General features: G+C 33.9%; 1 protein-coding gene across 1 annotated transcript; it reads right to left on the bottom strand.

The window, feature by feature from the left end:
- Window positions 1-1844: 1844 nt before the first annotated feature.
- LOC147071180 (DDB1- and CUL4-associated factor 10 homolog) lies at window positions 1845-26139 on the bottom strand. The gene is made up of 12 exons (XM_085948223.1): window positions 25918-26139; window positions 22028-22242; window positions 20327-20440; window positions 16970-17339; window positions 15419-15574; window positions 15272-15331; window positions 11828-12073; window positions 9483-9568; window positions 8158-8286; window positions 6019-6181; window positions 3244-4646; window positions 1845-2242 (listed from the first exon to the last, which is right to left on the bottom strand). The coding sequence occupies exons 2-11, from the start codon at window positions 22231-22233 to the stop codon at window positions 4389-4391; spliced, it is 1788 nt and encodes a 595-aa protein (XP_085804349.1). The 5' UTR covers window positions 22234-22242; window positions 25918-26139; the 3' UTR covers window positions 1845-2242; window positions 3244-4388.

Genomic DNA, 26139 nt, shown 5'->3' with positions numbered 1-26139 from the left:
AATGTTAACGCAGGCTGACAAAAAACATATTTAAATACTTTTCAAATTCATTTCTTAAATATTTAGACCAAAATGTTTGATATTACGTTTTACATGACATACCCAAATCAAGATTCGAAAAAATATTGTTTATTATTTTTTCACAGATATATTTATACCGTTTTATTTTATTCATTAGATGCTTGCTACATATAAATTGCTTTCGAAATCTTGTGATTATTTATGTTTCACTGTGGCTTACACTTAACATATAAAACACAATTGCGATAAAAATTATTTCTAGTACATAGATATCGTTATTGAGTTGTTAAAATCTTCCATGTGAGAAAATGAAATATAACAGAAGAGATTTTTTTGAATAAATAAATTTATCTACATAACGGATAGTGGAAGGGTTTGTCACCAATGAGTTTTTGTAATATCTCTGATGTGATGACTATGTAATGTGATGTGATGTGATGACAGGGTGAATTTTTCAGGATCACTTAAAAAGGCACACTGATTACTAAAATAAAATTGATAGAACTCATTTATTAATTTAATTCAAATAAATCTTTTACATTTATAGATATTAAATTATTCTGTTATTTATTTATATTTTAAATTAACTTTGTGTATGTAAGTATGTGTGTAAGAAAACATGTCAAATATAGTTTTTTGTTTTTTTAGCCTTTTTTTATACAAAATGACATAGATAAAAAGTCCACGATGGAAGTAAATGATAAAAGAACGATACCTATACTAAAACTGGAGCTAAATATAATACTCTTCAAGATATTTAGAAGATGGAGGGCCATTATATGTTTTTTACTGTCTCAAACACCCCATACCTACTAAACTGATCATTATTTTGACAAATTTAAACAAAAGTGGATTTTATAAATCAAATGATACTTAAAAAAATTATCAGACTCTATATAACTAACACCATAAAATGATAGCTGCATCTATTATTAAGTAATTTTAACTTTAAAAAATATGATAATTTTTTGATTTTCACCATGTCCTGTAACAGCAGCGCCGATTGTCGCAATGAGTTAAAATGAGAAACATGTTACATCGCAGGTTTCTATATTTACTTATTATATTTTAATTACGGTGAATGGTGATATATAGCAGGGGTGGTCAACTTGTTTGTAACAATGTAATAAATTAGTCACAATCCACCCATCACATTAACACACATGTAAAAAAAGGGTTAACCTTTATGAATATATTAAAATTATGTAATGGGTATGAGTGGAATTTACTTTGCTAAAAGAATCATACACACAAAACATACATAATAAATTTGCTTCTTCATATCCGCCAACAATCGTTTATAGTGGCGTATGTATGTATGCCAACGAGCATAATCTTTATTTTCTATATGAGAATCAATGGACGTTGAACGATGATTTGTCTTCGTTAATTTAAATTTAAAAAGCCGATTCGCAAAAGTATTGTCGAACAAGAACTTCTTGTCCATGTGTTAAAACTTGAACTAACAAGCCCCTCCCCCAAATTTATCATTTCATTTTACGCTTTTATGGTGTACGGATCTATCAATTTACGTCATATGATGCTTTTTATAATAAAAATATGTCTAAAACGATCAGGAGTGATGTTAGAATTATTATTAGTAAACTTTTGATTTATCGCAAAGAAGAAAAGGAGTCGCATCTAAAAAGAGAGCCAATACATTGTTTAAACACGCATTGCCGCCATGACAGGTACGTCACTGAGAAATCTTCTATATGCGACTATCGACTTGTACTTGTCGGACAGTAAGTATGTGGATTGAAAACGAGAATAAAAAAAAATATCAGTATATTTGATGAAAATAGATGTTGTTTTCTTTTCTTGGCCAAAATATCTGTAGGTCTTATGAAATTCGGCAACATCACACACAATAGCCAAATCGCGAATACGGCCGTGATCGACCATAAATAGTATCGCGATCTACCTGATATATAGAACATTGGGGATTTTACTAAAGTATGCGGTTTAATATAAATAGAGTATAATAATAAAAAAATGTAACATCGGAAGTTATCACAGCTCTACAACGATATGTACACACCTATTAACAGAACTGCAAACAATGTCATCTTACAAAACATGTACATATAACTTAATATAAAATAGTTAGTTAATTTATTCCAGTTATAAAAATTAATTGATTGGTAACTTTTTGATAAATAAATTCATTAATATCCAAAAACCGATTTTCTCTTATAAAACTATTTCTTAGACTTCTTAACTCTTTTACTCCCAGCTGATTTAGCCTAGCATATGCGAAAACTCCCAAGCGTTTTTTGACAAAAAATCGTCGATTTAGTTTTTTTTAAATAACTAATTCTACACATGTTTTAAAAATTTGAAACTTTTTTTGTGTGTTCTCAATGGTGTATAAAGCAATAATAAGTAATAATATTGATAGTTTACATCAATAAAACAAAAGAAAAAAATAATGTATCAATATTTATTTAGAAATGAACGGATAAAACTATGTTTGAACAACAAAACAAGTGTGACAACATTTTTTTATTTATAATTGATTTATCAAATTTTATAATATAATCTATCCTTATGTAGTAACAGAAAAAAAAATAAACAAATTATTATTTATCTATGAAATAGAATTTTTATAAAGTAATCAAAAAAAATCGTATAGTGTCCAAGGTATTCAAGAATATTATTCAATTCACGAAATCGCAAGAGAATTCGATATAGTATCGACGACTAACTGATATGGAATGAAGTAATTTCAAAAAATAAGTCTCAAAGCACTAAATCATTTATAATAATATTTATATTCATGTATTTTTTCACCATCTTACAAAAAGTACAGTGGCATCCATTGTTAGTTCAAAAATTACAAAACTCATTTGTAATGTGATATATGAATCATAAAACAACTAAAAGAAATATCAGAATTTAAAGTGTGTCATAAAAATAATGTTTTATTATTTTTATGACCCTCTTTGGTCTCGAGTTCGACAGCAGAGCAATTATGACTTGTGAGTTAATAGGGTGTGACATAATTATAAATAAAGCCGACACTAAAATAAATGTTACTCACACTCAACACACAGTGAATACAATGATTCGTCCACACGAGACGAAATATGAGGGGAAAAAATTTGGAATAAATCGTAAATTTGGTTCCAAACTTTCGGCCGATGGATCGGCCCAGATGGAGTTTTCGCATAGGTATGGTGGGCCGAAATATCGGCCCCGTGGGAGTAAAAGGGTTAATACAGACAATATGAGAGAGATATAACCGGTGACGTTAGCTGCGTTTTGGTATCACAACCGATTTATAAATCAGAAGGATTTATTACATCAAACACGTTTCACATAAATTCTGATTGATTTATTTTTTGTACTAATACATTCGAACCGTTTTTAGTGATCCAAGTGACTTGGCAGACTTGGAATGTGCAGAGTAGAGGTGGGTTAGAAATACTGTCACCAGTTTGTGTACTCGAGTCTAGACATGCTAATTATTACCCATACTCAGTACATGTGGCCCTATAAACTTGTTCCAAGAAACTTGTTCGAACGCATGCGGTGAGATCATCGCCACTTGCCTTTCAATACTATTGACATTAAATGTGCGCGAGCGAGATAGCATAATACACGTATGTCGAGCCGTGATACACTCAACTGTCATTGGCGTCATTGCTCTCTCTATCTCCCCAGTTGTAAAGTTGGTATAGTGAAGGACAGAAATGGTGACAAGTTCGTTTTGTAGTAATAATATGGAGTTAGTTTTAGTTCCAGTTGAGTATGAGACCGATCATGTATTCATTGACATGATGAAGTATTTACGCGTTGATATGGTTTCGTCACGTCGAGTTTCTCGATTTTTTAGTGTTATAATTGGAACTTATAAACCGAACTCAAATTTTATGCTTGATTGTGTAAATGGATAATAATTATATAAACAATTTGTGTAAAAATGGCTTCTAAAAAGCATTGACAAAGGTTTCCAAGCCAGACACTCTATATAATATCCCAAATACTATTAAGTATTTTGGAACAAGTTTCGATACCAAGTATTTTTTTATACTGGTAGTAAGTATACTTAGTCTTCAAAATCGACCAGTTTTTCCACCTCTAGCGCAGTGTCTGTAGACGGAAACGATTCAAACGGTATAGTACAAAACTGAAATCGATTATAATTTAAATTCTGACAAGTGCTCTCAGTCGATAGTATTATATCTTATGTAGTCTATTAGATTGAGATTCTTACTAAACAATAAGCCGTTAATTTTCGAATAATATTAAATTACATCTCCAGCCCATCAGTGCCCTCGATTAATAACAAACGGGAGCCATCATTGATTATTATTATAATATAGCCTTGATATACAAAATAAATATACATTAAATACTAGTCACTATGCATGTGGTTGATACCATACAATTCTACCTCCCAAACAGCCTGTTACTAACATACAGTGCCTAGGGCTAAATTTAGAACTGACTACTAAATCTACGTGTCGAATGGTCTGTCCTAATTCTACTAGAGTGAGCGGGTTGCCCTGCTGGGGAACACAGTTGGGTAATTCGGAGCAGTTCTCCGAAAGACTCAGGAGTCTGACTCCGTAACCGTAAGGAGAGCAGATGAGTCGACCGTCTGCCGAAAAGCACAGCTCCTGAAAAGTTAAAAAATAAATATTATTTACATTATAAAAAAGTTTTGAATGTTTGAAGAGTGGATCTATCAAAAATTTTATATTAAAGCACATAATACCGATTCCAGAACATTTTTCAATATCGTTGAATTGGCAACATAGAAAAGCTCATATTACTATATTGAGGCACTAAAGATATTGAACATACATAATGTGAATAAATAATAAATATACTCCATAACAGTGGCAAAGGGTGAAGGTAGGCTGTTAAGATCAGACATAAAGAGTTCACATTAAATTTTGTTAGTCAAACGTATCTGTTTTCATTAAACTGTGACTACAATGTGTAGTGTTTGTTGGTTTTTAAAATTAAATTAAACCCTGTCTAATCGAACCCATAGTAGATGTCAAAAATATTCATTTATCTATAAAATATCAAAAATTATGCCATTAAATCATATATAATTTTAGATATTTTATAGATGAACAAATATTTTTTACCAATTATAGTTTGGTGTAGGCAGGGCATAATGAATTTTTAAAAAAACTAACCAACAATTTTACATGATTGTTTATCAAAATAATGATGGCTCATTTTAACAAAAACTTCTTTTAGGCTTGTATGTAACACTAATAATGCAAGATGTTTTATCTTATCAGAGCTACGTAACACAGAAGTTTGCTACAAATAGATCTGTAATTCGAAATTATTTGGAGCCGATTTAATCATTAGTCTTTTTATTCTTCAACTTTATTTATTTTACGTAACTAAGGTCTAACATATAGAAAAGAGTTTTTCAACATATTTGCATTTATTACTAATCTAAATTATATGTCAATATTCGAAATAATGAATCCTAGTTTATAATCAATGTTTTTTTAAGTTTTGGTTTAATGTAGAAATCAAATAGGATTAGGTTCAGCGGTTCGGTACAATCGATTCCGAAATCATAACCCTGTTTCGAGTTTAAAAAACCAATATGTTTATCCACTTTTACCAAAATACTATTATGGATATGTATGTTATTTTGAAGTGAAAACTCAAAAATTAGATGTCTATACAATGTTTGTATACCCTGCCAGACTTATTGGTATTCCACCATATTAGAATAAAACATGTCAGAATATTATATTAATTAATATTCTTTTGGAATATGTAGCTAAAAGTAATAGAATATAAATATTACAGTTAAAAATTAAAAAAACTCATGGTACCTCCGGAACCCCAATTAATCATAAGGGTTCCAGTTCGGGATTCTCAAGACTCAGAATCAAGGGTCCCATTTCGTAAATATTTAAGGACTACGCACCAAAAAATAACAGTGAACGGTAAATTCATTCATTGTGTAGTAAATAATGCAGTTGTAACTCAATTTCATTAAAAATAATATACCTTTATAAAACCTTTTCCTAAATTGGGCTCCTCTATGTAGTACAAAAGCCTCTTTTTATTCTGTTGAATAATAAATTTGGAGGGGGCTACGGGGTCCGGATCCTGGCCGGAATTGTCGTCTGGGTTTGGAATGTGAGATGAACTCGATGTGGAAGGTCTTATACTGTGGACAAATAGTATTTACAAACATATGTAGTAAAGACATGTATACGATGACATTGCCAAATTTGATAATTCCTCAGTTGACAAGCTGCATAGCAATTCAACTTACGTTGACCTGAAGATCAACCATGCCTCTCCCACAAATCAATGTAAAACACAAAATGAAGTGAACTTTGCAAGAGAATCAGTATTTACTTGGTGGTAATTAATAGTAATATATAATATAGGTAGAGCAGCTAACACGTCGACTTATAATGTCGTGGGTCCCAGGTTTGAATCCTAGGTCTGGCAAAGCCATACACATATTGTTTTTCAATGTGTGTTCGAAGTCAAAGTATGAACCTAATAGGTTGAGCAAGCGGCTAATATCCATTTCTCACAATAACAAAAAAACTGTTAATCAAAAACCTTCATTCTGTGGAGGCCCATATGATCTTCTTAGGATCGGAGACGGTCAAAAAAAAAGAAATTACTTATCATAATTTATAAAATGTGTAAACTTTAATATTCACCATATAAAAATTGTTTTATGACACATGTTTCACCCTCTAGAGGTGAGCTCTATTATGAGTACCAAAATTTACATTTAAGTCTGAGTATTTCAGTACATTATCTATATTACTAACTATAGTATTAGGAAAGAGTCAGAATCCGATTTACTAAAAATCTAAAATAACATATGGAACCATATTAGCAGGGAAGGACTGGGAAAAAAATATATTTTGTAAAAACTAATTACGTGCTGCATTTATCCCTATATTGCTATGTACTATAAACATAACACTCTACCGTGAGGTTCCATAGTTTTGACACAAATCTAGACATAGCCGGAGGGTCACCAAACCAGAGAAAGTCAGGCAATAGGCTTGATGTAAGTTTAGATGAGTAATAGCAGATGTCCTGCCTAATTCCTGCGCACAAGAAGAAACCGCATCTCCGCATATTCATAGTTTAAATGTTCCACTATATATATCTCAGTGAGGAGATAACAGAGCCTGGGCTAAAGATGAATTTTGAGTATGTCATCACAAAGGAATAATAGATAGTAACTATCAGAATGTACACTGACTTTATATAGCAGGGATGGCCAGTGTGTCGATCGCGGACATAATAATATATTGTACTATTTCTTGTTCAAACGAGTCAAAACTACTCGACGTTCCAGCTCTTAAAATCCGCTAGTTCTTATCTCTTCTCTTACATATCACTATCAAGAAATACACTCATGGGAAGAACACAAGTGATGAGAACTTGGAAGAAATTCTACAGGAAAACAATAATAAAATAAATGTAAATTCCTATCCTTGCAATTTGACGAGTCGGTAGATTACACGGATATTGCACAACTATGCTGATGTCTTTATTCGATTAGTTTTTAAATACACGTTTGCTTCAAAAGAATTATTATCAGTTTTACAAATGGAGGAACGATCCGAAAGAGAAGATAATATATTTAATGCATTTAAGTTTTATATTAATCATACTCGATTTCCTATTCGTAAACTAGTATCGGTAACAACTGATGGAGTTCCTGCTATATTTGGGAATCATGTTGGGTTTATTACTTTATGTAAAAATGACGAAACAGAACCCACTTTTATCAATTATCGTTGCATTATACACCACCAGGCATGGCTTCCACAAGGGGGGGTCTGACAGGGTTCTAGCTTGAGGGGAGCCCGGCGTAGCGGGTCGACCAGTTAAGTAAGAAAAACACAAACCACAAATTTGCTCGAATAGTATTTTTTTTTTTCATTGTTCTCGCATGATATAATTACAAGTGATATCAGTCGATCACCATAAATAATTTTTTCAACTAATCGATCCTAGAAAAAAAAAGTGTGACCACCCCTGTTATATAGAATAAAAAGAAAACAATAAAAAAACTACATGGTACAAAACAACACAGACATGATAATATCTATATTCTGAGAAAGAAGAGTTTAATCGGGTCTTTCAATTGAATGGAATATTTACCCTAAACTGGGGGGTGATGAGGGGCTAGCCGTGTCTGAAGATGAAGGCTGTGTTCGTTCCTCAGGCGTAGGTATGCCCGAACTAATGCCGGTGATTCGTTGCATATTAAAACTTCGATGTGTCTCTCCCCTTGAACACAACAAAAATATTTGTCAAACATTGACGATCGCAATCGAACAGAACGTCATTCCGTCCTAATTTAAAATATTTCTGTTTGCATTCTGACAATTTTTGTTACAGTAAAACCCCATTAATTCGAAATCGGTATTTAGCAACTTGCGGAAATCAGAATCCTGCAACACTAAATGTGAAAATTTACTACTTAAATGAAACGAAAGACAATTAAATGGAAAAACTCCCATTGTTTTTGGATTTGAAATAACAAAAACATATCTTTACAACAAGACACCAGTGGCGAAGGGTGTATATAGGCTGTTAAGATCCGACATAAATTGTGCACACTAAACTTTGTCAATTAAGCGAAATTGTTTTCATTTAACTAAGACTACAATGTGTAGATAGTGTTTGTTAGTTTTTAAAATTCGATCAAACTATGCCTAATCCAAGCCATAATCGATAATAGACAAAAAATATTCGTTTATCTACAAAATATCTAAAATCATGCCATTAAATCATACATAATTTTAGATATTTTATAGATAGAAGAATATTTTATATCGATTATGGTTTGGTTTACGCATGGCTTAATGAATTTAAAAAAAATTAACCAACACCATCCGTAATATGTATTCTTAATTCAATGAAAACAAATAAGTAATGACTAAAAAAGTGTGCATTATTTTTAGCACAATCTGCGAATTGAATTTTTAGTTCAATGAAAACAAATAAGTATGACTAACAAAGTTTAATGTGCACTTTTTATGGCGAATCTTAACAGCCTACCTCCACCCTTCGCCACTGCAAGACACAATATATAAAATTAAACATTTGTAATATTTAGATAAAAACTCAAATCGACAACTCACCTTCTAAATGCTGCACAACATGCGGTGTTAGGAATTATTGTAAACAAACTTTTTTGAGACATTTTGTCACTGCTCATAAAATAACAATGTTTTCATTCAGCAGAAAATCTTCTGATTAAAGTAGGTACCTACATATCATAATTAAACTCTTGCAGATTTATTACCATTTATGACATATTTCGAATTAAGGTGTTTGTATTAATGAAGTTTTACTGTAATTCATGTTTTTTCATATTGGGGAGATTTTGGTATGCCACACCATTCAATTTGAATGTGTTTTGGTGATTTGTCAATTTAATTATAACATATATTATGAGATGAATCATGACAATTTTTTACCTGCTGGCTAAATCGGATCGAACCCTCTTCTGGCGGAGTGTTATAAGTGCTTCCCAGACATCATTTTGACCAACCATTGAGGTGCCCTGTAAGTCAAAGATATCGGTAATTATCTATCGATTCAACCTAGTAACCACTGGTTCTGAACAATCTGGAAAATAAATCAATCGTATATCGTTACTTCACATGACAAACGGATTATATTGTGATAATTTAATTTACACTGACACATTATGCTGTAAACGCTGAGAACTATAACACAATGAACATATGATTAAGAGCTCATGTATAAAATAATTACAAGATAAAAAGAACTTTTTATATACATTTTTAAATTTTCTGTTGAATCATATAAACTTGACTGGACTAGCTTACACGATCAAAAAAATTTGTACTTGATAGAAATACTGAATAATGAAATGTCATTTCATATTGATTTCCATAGTAACGCACGTATATATTGTTTAATAATTTGGTTGCTAGGACCCCCTAGCAACCAATAATGGTATCGAAATCACTTTTCATACAAAACAGAATTAACTAAAAATGAATTCAATTCTACTTAAAGATGGCTAAAAGTATTAAAAAAATGCATTGGCATCGTGTTCTGATATATTCTAAAAGTTTCAAATGTCTAGCTAGTCGGGAAGTTAGTTAAAAATCGATTGCAAGATTTGTACCAGATAAACAACCACCGGACAAATAAGAATACGACCTAAGAAAAACATTGTAATAAGGTGATTTTTGAACACATACTGCATTAAACGACTGTGACATTACACTATCCATATTTGGGTGATATTCTCCTCCAACAAGCATATTTTCATTCAGATTACCACAGCCCACCTCCACCCTTCGCAACTGTTAAATAGGCTGAACGGGATAAAGCACCAAAATCGGATGAGAATATTGAACAATTTATATAAAAATAATTACTTCCATCTTGGGTATTTCATTTCGTGGAATAAAAATTTGAACAAAAATTACTGCTCGTTGAGTTTAAGATCTGCACACAGAATAGACAAATTTGAGGTAACGTTGCAAGGGACCAATGCTAACTTTTCAGTAGATCAAAAAGAATTTCCAAGGCAATCAAGTGATCAAGATTTTCAAGAAAATAAAAGCATAGAAAACGTCATTTTTCAATGTGCTTATTTAACAAACCGTAAGACAAACAAAACGATGAAGCAAAAAATCACTTGTGTAGTTAAACCATTAAAAAGTCTGACAATCACGTAAAATGGTTTTATACCATAAAAGAACATAATGGTATTTATGATAGTTGATAAAACAGAACGATACTGACATCTCATGCTATTATCACTGTACTGACAGTGTCGCAGAGTATTCATTTCTACTTACAACTTGATACCCCGTTCACACGTGTACGGATTTACTGCTGACAGTACGTATTATCGCGGCCAGAACAAGAAAATGCACATGTAATTATCATGCAAGTTGCATGAATCAAAAAAGTTCGGAAGCTTCTGAATTTTCACGCGACAGTTGTTTTTGTTCGATATCGACAAGAATGGTAGAACAATAATGCCAAACCTGCGGTTAAAAAAAACGAACTACACTGCGCAGAGACTCATTTTGAGGTTAACCGACTTTCACTACCTGTCAAATCATCATCATCATCAGCCGGGGTCAATCCACTGCTGGATGAAGGCCTCCCCAAGCTTTCTCCAACTCTCTCGGTCCTGTGTCGTTCGCTGCCACGTATTTCCGCCGAACTTTACCAGTTCGTCAATCCAGCGACTTTTAGGGCGACCCTGTGGCCGTTTCGTACCCCTTGGGTACCATTGGATGACGGCATTTGTCCAGCGGCCGTCCTTTCGGCGAGCAATGTGCCCCGCCCATCTCCATTTCAGCTGTTTGGCAACGTCTATTACATCGCGTACTCTTGTCTGCTTCCTAACCCATTCGTTTCTCTTACGGTCCTTTCGCGTGATGCCCAACATGCACCTCTCCATGCCTCGCTGTGTGACTCTTAGCCTTTGGACATCTCTCATGTTGAGGGTCCACGTCTCGCAGCCATACGTGAGCACGGGTAGCACACATTGGTTGAACACCCTACGCTTAAGACATAATGGTAGGTCACTCTTGAAGATATCAAATAGTACTATAAAATGACAATATCGCGTCTAGCTTACTCTGGAAGAATGAGATTGGCGAGAAAGTCAGCAGTTTTACAGAAGATTTTTTAGTAAACAGTTATTATCACGATAGTTTCAAATACACACTATTGCTGCAAGTAAATCCATGCACGTGTACAGGTGCTACCAGGATATGAACAATGTGTGGCTTATTGCTGTTCGATATTATGATGTGCATATACAAACCCTTTCGTAAGTAGCATCTCTGTTGGCAGCCGTAGGGGTGGAGGCGGTGGAATTGTTAGGAGTGGGGGTGGGGGAAGACTGGGTTCGCAGACGACTGGCAGAAGAGGCCGATGGACGGCTCCTGGGTGTGGTGCGGGATAGGCGGTCGGCCCATCGCAGGCGGCCTGATGTGCGAGGGTGTGGCGTGGAGTCCAGCTCGATCTCGTCGGGTGAATCGTCTTCTTGAATGTCGTGAACGCATGTCCACTAAAATAAGCAAGATGTATCTGTTATAGTTATGTAAACAAATCGTGACCCTAAAGGGCAACCCAAATAGAGGTGCATGTCGCCTACTGTCATGGGCTGCTGCTACGGGAAAAAAGTGTGTAATGTCGTTGTTCTTGGTGTTTAAAATGTTATCAGACTGATGCTCTCATCCCGTAGCACATTTTGAACATTTAAACGAACATTGTCAGTTGGCAAAATCTGCTGTAATCACTAAAACAACAATGAGCAGGCAGAACAGGCAAGAATTGCAATAGAAGCAAATACCCACCAGGACAACCTTTAGACTTGTCAGCGGAGTATTAAATAAATCATTGGAAAAAACAGGCTTCATTCAGCCTATAACAAAATTTGTACATACATAAAAAAAATCTTTTTGACAAATAAATGACACCCAGCGGGATATACAATACCCTCTGCGCATCTATTCTATCTACGGCTGGTATTGGTGGCTATAGAGCATGGGTGGCCAACCCGCGGCCCACTGGGTGTCAACTTGTGGCCCGTGGAGCAGTGAGAAAATAAAAATAATATCAAATGCTGCCGCTAGATGTGCTAATTTCGCAAATTGAGATACGATATTGGCTCAAGATTTTAAAATTCTAAAAACGCCATTCTCCGTAGACTTTATTACCGGGAAATTTACAAATGGGACATTGTGAAATATGTTGCGATGAACAGTTGGAGGAGAAATTCCATCAGGTTGTTTTGGAAGAGTTTTACAAAACATATTTGGACAAGGAGAAATATCCTGCATTTTACAAACATGCTCTAATGATGACTTCGCTATTTGGAAACACCTACACGTGTCGTGTGAAAAGCTTTATAGTCGGATGAAGCATATTAAATCCCGAGTGAGAACATGAATCACTAATGTGCAATTGGAAAACTGTTTGCGTGTAGGAACAACCTCACTCGATATCGATATTGATGCACTTAGTTCTGCCACACAAAATCAAACTTCTCACTAAAATTTATTATTTTTTATTATTTAAAAAAAGTCTAATCTGATAAATATGTTGGATTCTCATTCTTTTATTAATATATAATATATATTTCTTTTTTGTTTTATATAATAAAAAGAATCGATTATGCGGCCCGGTAGGAAGTCCCATTTTTAGAATCTGGCCCGGCTGCTGAAAAGGTTGGCCACCCATGCTATAGAGGCTAGTTAATCATATTTATGTATTGAGGTATTATAAGTGTTACAATAAGTTAGCCGTCAAAACTGTCTATCTCGCTCTAAAAGTTAATACAGCCAAGAGAGGTGCTATCAAAACAGGATTTTTTGACTGTTCAGATGGTTAACTTATTGTAACAGTTAACAGCTTCAATACAAAAATATGATAAACTACCCTCGATAGCCGCTGATAGCAGCCTTGTGTATAAAATAGATGCTCTTTGTAAATTGGCAATAGTTGAAATTTGTCACAATTGGATAAGATACCTATAACATAGTGGTCAGTGCACATGGACACAATTCCTGAGGGGTATAGGTTCGGATCCTGCTGGGTGTCGTATTGTTTTCAAAAAGATTTTTTCTAATGGTTATATTATATTTCTCAGAAGTGTTTTCAAATTATGTTTGTTCAATAAAAGAATGCTCCATTCTTAAATCATGTGAATTATTCGTTGAACAAAAAGAATATAGTACTCTCTCAGTAATCCGCGACCCCAAAAACCAGACAAGTATTCAATTAGTGAAAGCGACGAATTATAGTGCATACATACAAAACATGGTAAAAATTAAAACAGGTATTTCGTAAAAATAGTTTTGAGAAATTTGTACTAGCAACTTACTGTTTTATTTATAATCAAAATCAAGTGCGTTTTAAATTATGCATATTTATAAATCAAGTGTTCAGTGTTGTTTGTTTTTTTCCTGAATATTGTTGGAAGATTATGTCATCTCGTAATATTATGCAACATGATAAGAGTGTTGAAAGTTGCATTATTTTCTTCTGCCCATTTAATGGTAACGTCAATCCCAGCTAGTGCATCCTCTGATGACTCTTGACTGTATGAGCTGCAGTCGGTTGGCAATTATTGTATTGATCCTCAGAATCCAAGCCTCTATCGATATATTTATGAGCTCGTCTTAGTTAGAAGTGTCGCATACACCTCAGAACTTTCTGCTGTACATTCTTTTAAAACATTTCGCGTTATCTCTGAGTTTTCACTCGCCTTCTGAATCAATTCTTTTAATGGAACTAAGTCTTCCGGTTCCCAGTTTTCATCATCATGATTCATGGAGGTTTACAGCATTTTCCACGATGAAATTATTACTCTTCCCGGTAGGTTGTTCCATGCCTCAGCTATGTTAAATACGACAGCGGACAGCTGACATAGGCATGCGGCGGACTACTGAATATAACACTAAGCGATAATGCCCATCAAACGGAGCGGAGTGCGGCGATCGCGGCGCAGTCGGCACAAGAAGCGTAAATTCAATAACCATAATCACACGCATCTTGCCGCGCATTACTTCTCACCAATGTAAAAAGCGGCGCCGATCACATTTCGCCTAGTGTTTCTTTGCAATGCAATAAAATTTATTAATTTATTGGTCGGCTCTAAATTCATTTTCACAATGATGTTATTGTGCTAGCGTAGTAACTTAATATTTGCAATATGCGATGTAAGCACACGGTGTCGAATAAATTATAATATGCGAAATAAGCGCGCGCCTGTACGACAACGCTTCCGACAGCCGAGTAAATTAGAGACCGTCGCGCCACTTTCGCTGGTCACATCCAATGTATTTTCGTGCTATGATGTCAAAGGACGCCGTGCTCAACTCTGTGTGCGTTGAAATATAAGGCGCGCGAGGCGTTATGTTCCGTCATACGCTGTGTACGCTCTGTATTCCTGGTGATTCACCGCCCAAATTGCAAAAATGCGCGAGCGCCCCGCGCGCCTGATTGTATATGCTCGGCGCCTAAGAATACCGGCGAACTATAGAGCTTGATTTTGTGCTTTCAACTAGTAAAAATAACGGCGGATTACAGTAGTCGTCGGATAATCGTGTGCCGGATTACTGTAGTTCATAAAATTTGTAAAAATGCTGTACAATGTAAAAGACTTATATATTATTCATCTAATTGTTTCTTGAATAAAAGTCATAATATCAAGACATTTCCAAGATTTAAAATACAAGCATACATGAAATTCTCAACTTACTTCAGATCTGTCATCATGGCTAATATTTCTACTCAAGGCGCACCAACCCTGGGGATGAATCTGAAAATAATAATGTTATAAATGATTACCAGATTTTCAATAAAAAAACATTCCAAACACAAGATCATGATTGGATATAATAATTACCTGTAGTGAACTAACGACCTCTGCTTCGTTGCCTTCTGGGAAGTCGCTGATGAACTCGACTCTGTTGTGCTTTCGCTTCCTGTCAAACAGGTGATTGTAAATTGTCGCTATGGGGATATTCTGCCCGCTCATCTGCATCAGTCTGTACATGCTCGGCTGGGAAATAATATAAATCATACAATTTCACATTATTGACGTTGACATGTTTCATATGTTTGTGTGATGTTTCATAACAATTGAAGAGTGACATTCCAAACCGGCCTTAGTCCAAAATTACAAATTTTCATGTTTTGATGGAATCCGATAGAGTGTGCTGAGATCTATATTCTCACTAAAACTTATATTTTACAAAAAATAAGTCTCTTAAATTTGATGTCGAAATGTGCCTTTTTTTCTCAAAACAGCACTAAGGTAACGGTTGATTCTTTCCAAACTGGCCTAAGGATATATGCGCATGCGCAGTTGAACTCTTTTTGCTTCATTTACGCTCCAAGCGGCCATAATATAATATTGTAACATGTCAGATTAGAAATGTCAGAGTAAATATTAGAGAATTTGTGTTTTATAAGTTCATGTGCACATCAGTAAACTATTTTTTTATTGAAACTGATCCTACATTGTAGTATTATTATATAATATATTATTATGCTGTAAAAGTTACAATGTTTACCTTTTTATCAAAAAATGCATCAAAGTGAAAGAAATTTTATATTATTTTTATTCATTAATCATCCCAACAGAACTGTCCATGACCACATTCTATTACACAATCATAATTGTATACACAAAAGACACTCAACTTTATTTTATTGTGTCCCAAACTGTACTTAGTACAGACTTAGGGCCATTTTGAAAAAAAAGTCAGTTTTTGAATGAATTTTTTTGAAGTTTTACTATACTTTTTAATGTTATTTATATACTATGTTTTTGAGTCTTTGAATTTTCTATAAAATTGCCAAACATTATAGTACCGAAAAATTAAGAGGTAAATTGCAAATCACAAAAATATGATTATCTCAAAATCAGATTTTTAGACTTAGGCCGGTTTGGAATGTCACTCTTCAATTATAATGTAGCTCTAACAACACAAGTTAGGTGAATTAACAGATTTTAATCATAAAATCAATCATTCAAAAATAGTAATTAGATAGCCATTTCAATCAGCCCAATGCCATTACTGAGTTAATTACATATCCAACATTAGCCAAGTGACATGTCCGCCACAATGGTATCTCACTCGGCTAATAGTCAATCACTGGACAAATGAAGTCACATGTAAATGACAATTATTACATTTCAGGTCAAAAAATAGCATTGGTATATTTCTAATTGATAGTTAATAATATTATATATTATACACAATAATTCTGTATATTTCTTATGCACCAATACAAAATCACTGTTTTCTGTCTGATGTACAATGACACTTATCTGGATGGAATATTTTGACAGTTGAGTTTGACGTTTCGACTCTATGGGTTTAATCTTGCCTATGTGCCAGCATGAATGAATCTTAGTAGTTGACAATTGACAAACTATTAATTTACGCACCTTAAAACCGTGTAGATCATGGGCCAACGTCTTCAAATCAAGGTTATGTATAATGATGAGCAGGCCACCGGTTGTGCACATGATCAATTGACTGGCATCCGGCGATATCCTGCATCTCATGAGGCCCGCGGCGTGGAAGACTCTGTGATACACCACACTGAACTCTGTGAAGCAGTTAATGTCCCAAGTGTAGATGCTGCCGTCCAGGCCTGAAGTGACCAACAACTTATCTTGGACGGAATACTCTATGTTTTTGACCCAGTTGGAATGGCCTTGTAATGTTCTGATGCGATTTTTAAGATTTCGGACGTCCCACAGGGCGATGGTCGTGTCATCCGAACACGTCGCAAACATCCGGGAGTCCAGGAATCTATCAAGAAACATTTCAAATGTCTTATTATAATATGCGCAATCATTATAATGTAGCAATGGAGGTTAATTTCTGATCCAGATTTAACTAGCCATTAAACGGAATGCATAAAATGTTAATTGTCATATTAAATCTATCAAAATTGGTTTGGGATGTCACTATGGCGGATACATTCGCGGCATCTCACCTGAATAAATCAGTTCAATCATCAGGTTCAGCAGTTCCTTTCAAATAAACAACTAACAAAACCAAAACATATGACTGTCTGTTCCCTGGGTTTTGAGACATTTGGACTCTGCGAGACGGTGACTGAGATCGATCGTCGCTTGACTAAGAACAGGTGATTGCTGTTCAAAGTACTTGAGACAACGAATATGCATAGCAATCCAAAGAGGAAAAGCAGTCGTTGTTATAGGTACTTTTGAGGTATCCAGGAGACTGGAAGAGGTATTTTATATACGTGAGGAAACCTAGTACATATATCAATAGTTTTATAAATAATATGTACTTATGATTTTACACCTTTTATCAGTTATTTTGTTTTACTTTTTTATTATTATTGTTGTTTCTCTATACATATAATTTATTAATTCTCTATATAATTCTCAATTGTGATATAATATGAAGACATGTATTAATTAAGGCTCTAAGTACCAAAAAGTAGTATTGCCTGTAGTTACAAAATACGAGTCATTGCAGTAAAATTTCATGAAGCAGACCTTTTGAAAAATGTGGTTTTACAGTGTGAAGCAATCACGGTAGCTTCTATAATTTTAGGTATTAAGAACTCGCAAGTGTCAACACACCATCGTCAGCCATTTTATATTGAATGAGGTCGACCACTGTAGTGCTATTTACACCATTATAAATAAAACAGGCCAACGGACTTACAGGTCCGACAGGTCGACAGGTTTAAATAGTTTGCTGTAGTTTTTTGACTTGCTTGAGGCACTTAGACCATAGCTGAAGTTATTGGCGTTAGTATGTAGAACACTTTTCTATAAAAATGTCAGTTTTTTTGTTTTTGGTGCTTAGCGCTTTAATTAATACACGTATTCATATTATGTAACTGTTTGTTTACAATAAAATAAACTGATTTAATTAAAATTCGAAATCTATCAATAAAAAAAATGTTTGTATGTGTGTGTGCCAGGCTTCTTCAGGAAACTTCATTAGAGTGACATACAATTGCAACAGTATAAAAACTGCACTATATAAATTGAACAATTATAAATTAATAGTTTAATAAATTTTAAATAATGAACGGTAGAGTTATCAGTAATTCATTTGAATAGACAATACTAACACAAACTACTAAATACTTTTGATATCGATAATTAATTGGTTTTTGTCTACAGCAATTTTTCTCATACATAAAAAATGACACTTTCGCAATGACTGAGATAGTATAATGGCTACGTGTACGCTTGATAACGAGAAGGTCTCGAGTTCAAGACCGCTTGCTGCCTGAATTTTTCTTCGTCAATAGATCATGATATAACATTAAAATGTGTAAAAGTGCTATTTTGGTCTCCAAAGACTAAAGAACAAGGCAACAACCCAATATAAAACTTTCCTGCGCTTGGTATTAACGTATGCATCAGAATGCTGGGCACTCAGCAAACACAATGTGAGAAATATGGATATCTTTGAGAGGACAGTTTTAAGAAGAATCTTTGGGGCTGTTCAAGAAAGTGGCATTTAGAGGACAAGGTATAATGAGGAGCGGTACACACTTTATAGGGGCGACACGATCACGTGACATGAAAATAAAGAGACTGCGCTGGATCGGCCACGTGCATAGAATGCCGGAGGATATACAGGCAATGCAGGTTATATACGCAACCCCCGAAGGCAAGAGATGACCTGGACGACTGAAATCGAGATGCCTGGACTGCGCCACAGAGATTTAAGAATGCTCAAAGCAACTGGAGAATATCGGCGCTGGATTGTCCAGGATGGACCTGCTAAGAGTTGTGGTGCCATAAATGATGAATATTAAAATATTTTTAACTCGTATTAAGCGAATATATTATTTGAACGGTATCAAAGTCCAGAGTGCTAATAATTACACCATCGATCATTACGATCCAGCAGTGGCGAAGGGTGGAGGTAGGCTGTTAAGATCCGCCATAAATAGTGCACATTAAACTTTTTCAGACATACATATTTTTTCTCATTGAAATAAGACTACAATTCACAGAAAGTGTTGGTTAGTTTTTAAAATTAAATTAAACCCTGAGAAACCAAGCGATATTAGATAATAGTCAAAAAATACATGTCTATCTATAAAATATCTAAAATTATGCAATTAAATCATACATAACTTTGAATATTTTATAGATAGAATAATATTTTTTATTTATTATAGTTTGGTTTAGGCAGGGCTTAATGAAATAAAAAAAATGAACCAACAATATGTGTAATATGTATTTTTAATCCAACGAAAACAAATAACTATGAATGAAAAAGTGTGCACAATTTTGTCGTATCGCCCAAATTAGGCCAAAACTATTATGGTTTCGTTTGGGCCGGGTTTAATTGATTTTCAAAAACTAACTAACACCATCTGTAAATTGTAGTCTTAGTTCAATAAAAACAAATACATATGACTAACAAAGTTTAGTGTGCACTATTTATAGCGAATCTTAACAGCCTACCTCCACCCTTCGCCACTGCGATCCAGTGGGTTTCACTCCACTGAGAATTTTATGTGTACTGGGCAGATTGTACATAAAAAAGTTTCACAAAATTAATTGACAGTATGGGTCTCATCCGCAAAGTTAAGGTCGATGGTAGTCATGCTAATTTTTATAATGAGCACAAATAAAAAACCAAAAGACCGCCAAAATAATCTAAGTTTATTTTTATGAGTGGCCTAATTAAATTAATCTAAAAATAGGAAGCTTATTTCATTGTCAGAAACAAATACATAATAAAAAAAACACTATTGCAAAAGAGTTTTATAGTGATAACATTATACTTACTTGACACAATTGACACAGTCGGTATGTGCGTCGCTTACGTAGTGAATTTTTTTATGCGTCAGGGGATCAAATATTAGAATAGACTTTTTCTCACAGGCTGCCACAAGAAGAGACCTAAAATTAAAATATATAGTGTTACGACTGGGGGTTGTTGAATCCAATAATCAACAAGAACTTGATGGTGGAGGGGTATTTATTTGAAAGCGACGATTACAGCATATACAATAATTAAAAATAATATAAATTATGTATTTTGGTATATCTTGCCAGCGTGCTAAAAGGATAACAGCCGAGTGCCCTCCTTACCTGCGATCTGGAGTGATCGGCGAGGGACGACAATATGTGATCATCACTCCCTCTCACTCAAAGTTGGCGTTCTTTACAAGACATCCATGTGCCTTTTCTCAGAATCTTGGATATGCTAACATTCGATTGAGCAAGCATTTGGTTATAATTTACAATTCATAGAGCTGGTTTTAACACATAATAATTAATAAAATAAAACTATATTTAATACCCCGTTAACACGTGTATGGATTTACTGCTGACAGTACGTATTATCGCGGCCGTAACAAAAGAATGCACGTGTAAACAAGTATTATTGTGCAAATTGCAAAATTGCAAGCATGTATCAAAAAAGCTTCTGAATTTTCACTTGACAATTGGACTGTGCGATATCTGCGCCTGAATAGTAGAACGATAGTGGTGAACCTGCCAGTAAAAAAACAAACTACACCACGCATTTTGAGATTAACCAATTTTCAAGAGCTGTCAAATAGTACCATACAATGATAACATCACATCTCGCTTACACTTGAAGAATGAGATTGGTGAGACAATCAGTAGTTTAACGTGTAAACAATTATTATCGCAATAGTTTAAAATGCATACTATTGGTGCAAGTAAATACATGCATGTATACAGGCGCTATTAATCATTATTTTATTAATTTTGGTTCCGGTAATCAATATAATGGATGCCAATAGGTACTCCCTACAAAAAATAAATAGACAAAATATATTTGAATTTATACAATTGTTCATTTATAGATGCATCACTATATTTTGTGAAACAGGGATTTACAAGCATCTTAAATTAGCTCTATCTTTTCATCGTTGTAACCTACATGACTGAGAATCGTCATCATTCCTGAATAGGTACTCCAATACTCAGGATCAGCTTTCTCTTACTTTCCCTTTCCCCATTAAGTCTTGGATGCTATCAGTTTTTTAAGGAATTCTTTTACTTGGTCACTCCACCTCATTGGTGTTTACCCTTTGCTTCTTTTATCAGCTGCTTTAGTTCTGACAACCTCAGCAGTCGTCAGCGCCACATCTCAAAGTCCAGCATTTTCTTTTTCTTAACTTCTAATATTCAGGATTTCACCCAATCATTTAATTAATGAAAAACACCAAAAACTGCACCAGCCATATCATTTTGCTAAATTGACTGATCAACCAAAGTCAAGTCACAGATAAGACGGAATCGGGAAGATACAAAGTCCTGTGGTGTATTTGAAATGTTGGCCTTTTCACCTGCCTGATTCTGTGCCAGTTAAATTAACTATTTTCTTTCCATCAGTCAATATATGATTTATAGTCAAGGCATCGGTCCAAGAAGTTGATTAAATGGCTGAAAAAAAGAATTAAAGTAAAAAGCCTTAAGTTATTATTCATCGATGAATACATGAGTGATGCTTACCCTTCTGGCGAGAATTCCAAATTGAACACTCCTCCATGCATGATGGACGAGTCTTCAAATGGATCGGACTGCGCGCACGGTTGCATAGCGGAGTAGATACTCTTGGCGAATGCATCGCCGGCCCCAATCGGCGGCATATAGCCCAATTCCCTCTGACGGCACCATATTCCTTTGAAGGCGCCATAATCCTTCGCGGCGTATCTCATGGTGAATATCTTAAATAATTGACAAATATGCCACAATTTAATTAGCAATTTTTCAACAATTTAAATTTCTACTCAAATAAATAAAATACACAACAAATTATTAAAAAAATATTTATTTTTAAGCATACTATTATACTCTTCCTCTTATTAATCGTGGCTGAAATATTTAATAAATCACTATGTAGGTTATTAATATTTGGCATTTATTGCGCAAACGTATGGTAAATTTTACATAACTGTACTTCTACTATATTGGTGGAAACTCACAATTGGTTGTCAGTATTCACATTTTATATTATTATGAATATTAAGTAAACACAGTATACTACTTCATCAGCTGCTGTCGAAATTCAATTACAAAACCCTAAGTAGTTAATATCTGGTTGCGTTAATAGTCACAGCACGCCACTGGTAAAAATACAAATGATACAGTTTATAGTCACCAGCGGCGAAGGGTGGAGATAGGCTGTGAAGATTTGACATAAATAGACAATAATAAACTTTTAATTGAATTTTAAAAACTAACCAGAACCATCTGCAATTTGTATTCTTAGTTCAATGACAACAAATAAGTATGTCTGACAAAGTTTAGTGTGCACTATAATATATATCGGAACTCAACAGCCTACCTCCACCCTTCACCACTGATAGTTACATATTGTAGATGTATTAAATGAACATGTATATTAAAAGATTATGAAATGTAACCTTTGGATTATCTTATGTTAACCCTTTTACTCCCACGGGGCCGATATTTCGGCCCACCATACCTATGCGAAAACTCCATCTGGGCCGATCCATCGGCCGAAAGTTTGGAACCAAATTTACGATTTATTCCAAATTTTTTCCCGTCATATTTCGTTCATGTAGACGAAGCATTATATTCACTGTGTGTTGGGTGGTGACTAACATTTATTTTAGCGTCAGCATTGTTTATAATTATGCCATACCCTAATAACTCACAAGTCATAATTGCTCTGCTGTCGAACTTGAGACCAAAGAGGGTCATAAAAATAATAAAACATTATTTTTATGACACATTTTAAATTCTGATATTTCTTTTAGTTGTTTTATGATTCATATATCACATTACAAAATGAAATTTGTAATTTTTGAACTAACAATGGATGCCACTGTATTTTTGGTAGGATGGTGAAAAAATACATGAATATAAATAATATTATAAATGATTTAGTGCTTTGAGACTTATTTTTTGAAATTACTTCATTCCATATCAGTTAGTCGTCGATACTGTATCGAATTCTCTTGCGATTTCGTGAATTGAATAATATTCTTGAATACCTTGACACTATACGATTTTTTTTGATTACTTTATAAAAATTCTATTTCATAGAGAAATAATAATATGTTTATTTTTTTTTCTGTTACTACATAAGGATAGATTATATTATAAAATTTGATATATCAATTATAAATAAAAAAATGTTGTCACACTTGTTTTGTTGTTCAAACATAGTTTTATCCGTTCATTTCTAAATAAATATTGATACATTATTTTTTTCTTTTGTTTTATTGATGTAAACTATCAATATTATTACTTATTATTGCTTTATACACCATTGAGAACACACAAAAAAAGTTTCAAATTTTTAAAACATGTGTAGAATTAGTTATTTAAAAAAAACTAAATCGACGATTTGTTGTCAAAAAACGCTTGGGAGTTTTCGCATATGCTAGGCTAAATCAGCTGGGAGTAAAAGAGTTAAAATACAAATATATAGGTACTAATTAAGTGGAAAGCCCATCCAAGGAATTTATGAAAAAAAATATCTAAATTCTTATCATCTAGTTGAGTTAGCATTTATTTGGTAGAATGCCATTTTTCAAAATGATAATATAGATTATATTGAATTCTAAAGGATATTTTTTAAGTCAATAGCTATTTCGGTTGTAACATCATTGTCAAGACTACAAAAATAAAAGACTTGTCTACACTCAGGTATTAAACTCACAGAATGAGACTGCATGATCTCTCTCCCTCACCCTGGGACTATTCAAGAACAATAGCATATTATTTTGTTTACCTAAATTCTTAGGTATTAGGAATCTATGCTGACATCTATCCATTAAATCGAAGTTTTACTAATTTACTGCAATCCTTATTATAATTTAGTGTACCTATAAGCCGAAAGTATAACTACACAGAACAGATTAATAAATAGAATTCCGATACGCTATATCCCAATACACAACATTTTGACGCAGGGTTTTCAATGTGTGAGTGTCCTACGAAAATGAACCACACATTATAGACGTGCAATAATGTGTGTTGCAACCTTCAAATACACCAATATTGAATTAGTGTCAGTGCATAAAACGAGAGCAATTGTCAGAACAAAATACAAGCGTATTCTTGACACGTGTTTAAGTTTATCCCATATTCTTCCACACTCGAGATCGGCTGCCTGTTTCTCCCATTAGGTATTTCAGTCCCCATTATTTCTGAGTTCCCTAACTCAGTGACGTCCCGTGGGGGTAGGCAGATTGAGCGTCGCTTGGGGGCGGCAAATCGAGGAGAATCATTGGGTATATAGAAATAACTGTACCTAAGCTTAGTTAAAACGAAAAATTTCCATTAAAAATTCAACTCACTGGTTGGACAATTACCATAAAAGTTTTAATATGACTATAATTTTTGTTGAGTTCGCGATGTCTAGTTTACTTCTGTTGTCCTTGGACGTCACGTCCTTAGTGAACAGCAATGACACGTGTACATTTGCGAATTATATTTGAATTAGGTGTAGGTAGGTAGTAAGTACCTACATACTTACTTAATTTTGTGTAAAATGTTTGCCAGTCCTTCGCTAGTTTTGGAAGTTGTCAGGTGTATTTTTAAATGTATCTGGAACCGTGGACTCGCAATATAGTCGATTGAAGCAGATTGCATTAAAATTAAATTTGGTGGTATATATCTTGTCATGAAAGGATGATAAAAATATTCTGTAAAAAATGTGGCGGCATTTTGTCTAGGGACGTTACTGCCCTAACTATAGGTACCTAATCTGTGTCAGTTATATATTTACCACATATTTCACAGGACCCGAAGACGCCCAAAAGGCGAAACCAGAGACACTAAAAACGATTCAATAGAACAAGTACAAAACTTAAATCGATTAGAACTTAAATTAACTACCTAAGCCGACAGTATTAGATATTTTTATTATCTTATAGGAATATCAGGAAGTCAAAAAATAGTGTAATTATTAAACACACATGTCACCATGAACGCCGAAAATATAAAACTTGACGTTCATAAATCTGGCGATATTTTTTTCCCTAAAAACATCTTTATCATTAATGTGACCTAGTCCTATGGCCCGGTCAAAAATAGACGAAAACCATGTGGTTTTTTTTTTGTTCGATGTTCATTGACGTCAATATATAAAAATAATTGAATACTCACTCAAAATAAAAAATGAGTTGTCGGTGTTTATAGACCGCGCTGTCATAACACAAAACAACCCCACAAAATACCAAATGGCATCGGTGAACTTGATTAGATATTATAGTAAAATTGGAACAGGTGTGCGGACGGATGCAGATAAATATTTATTTTAACGTCGACACTCAAATAAACATGCGATAGCGTGATATCCTAGAAAATGATTGTATTAAAGTAACCTTCAATATAATATTTTGCATAAATAAATACTTGAATATTACCTTACAACAGAGCACCTATATTTTGAATGCACGATGCCAGCGACGAATTATTTTGACAGAATGGAAAAATAAATTTTTAATGTTGGATTTGTGTTTATAAATTTAATAATCTCGATTTATTACATTATGTAAAATAAAGTCGAATATAAAGTGTGTTTATCGTAGGCGAACAATAGCAAAACAACCCGGAAAACTGGGAAATTGACAGATAGGTAGGTTGTT

This window comes from Rhyacophila brunnea, unplaced genomic scaffold (assembly GCF_057557595.1).
Source record: "Rhyacophila brunnea isolate RB1 unplaced genomic scaffold, BYU_Rbru_1.0 scaffold_20, whole genome shotgun sequence".
Taxonomy (NCBI): domain Eukaryota; kingdom Metazoa; phylum Arthropoda; class Insecta; order Trichoptera; family Rhyacophilidae; genus Rhyacophila; species Rhyacophila brunnea.
This window is presented reverse-complemented; position numbering and strand designations above follow the sequence as displayed.

Coding starts and splice junctions, on each gene's coding strand:
- LOC147071180 (XM_085948223.1), bottom strand. CDS start 22,233: ATGAGATACGCCGCGAAGGATTATGGCGCCTTCAAAGGAATATGGTGC. Junction 17,340..20,326: donor GACTGTGTCAATTGTGTCAA/GTAAGTATAATG, acceptor GTTTCTTGATAG/ATTCCTGGACTCCCGGATGT. Junction 8,287..9,482: donor CGATCCGATTTAGCCAGCAG/GTAAAAAATTGT, acceptor GTTGTGTTCAAG/GGGAGAGACACATCGAAGTT.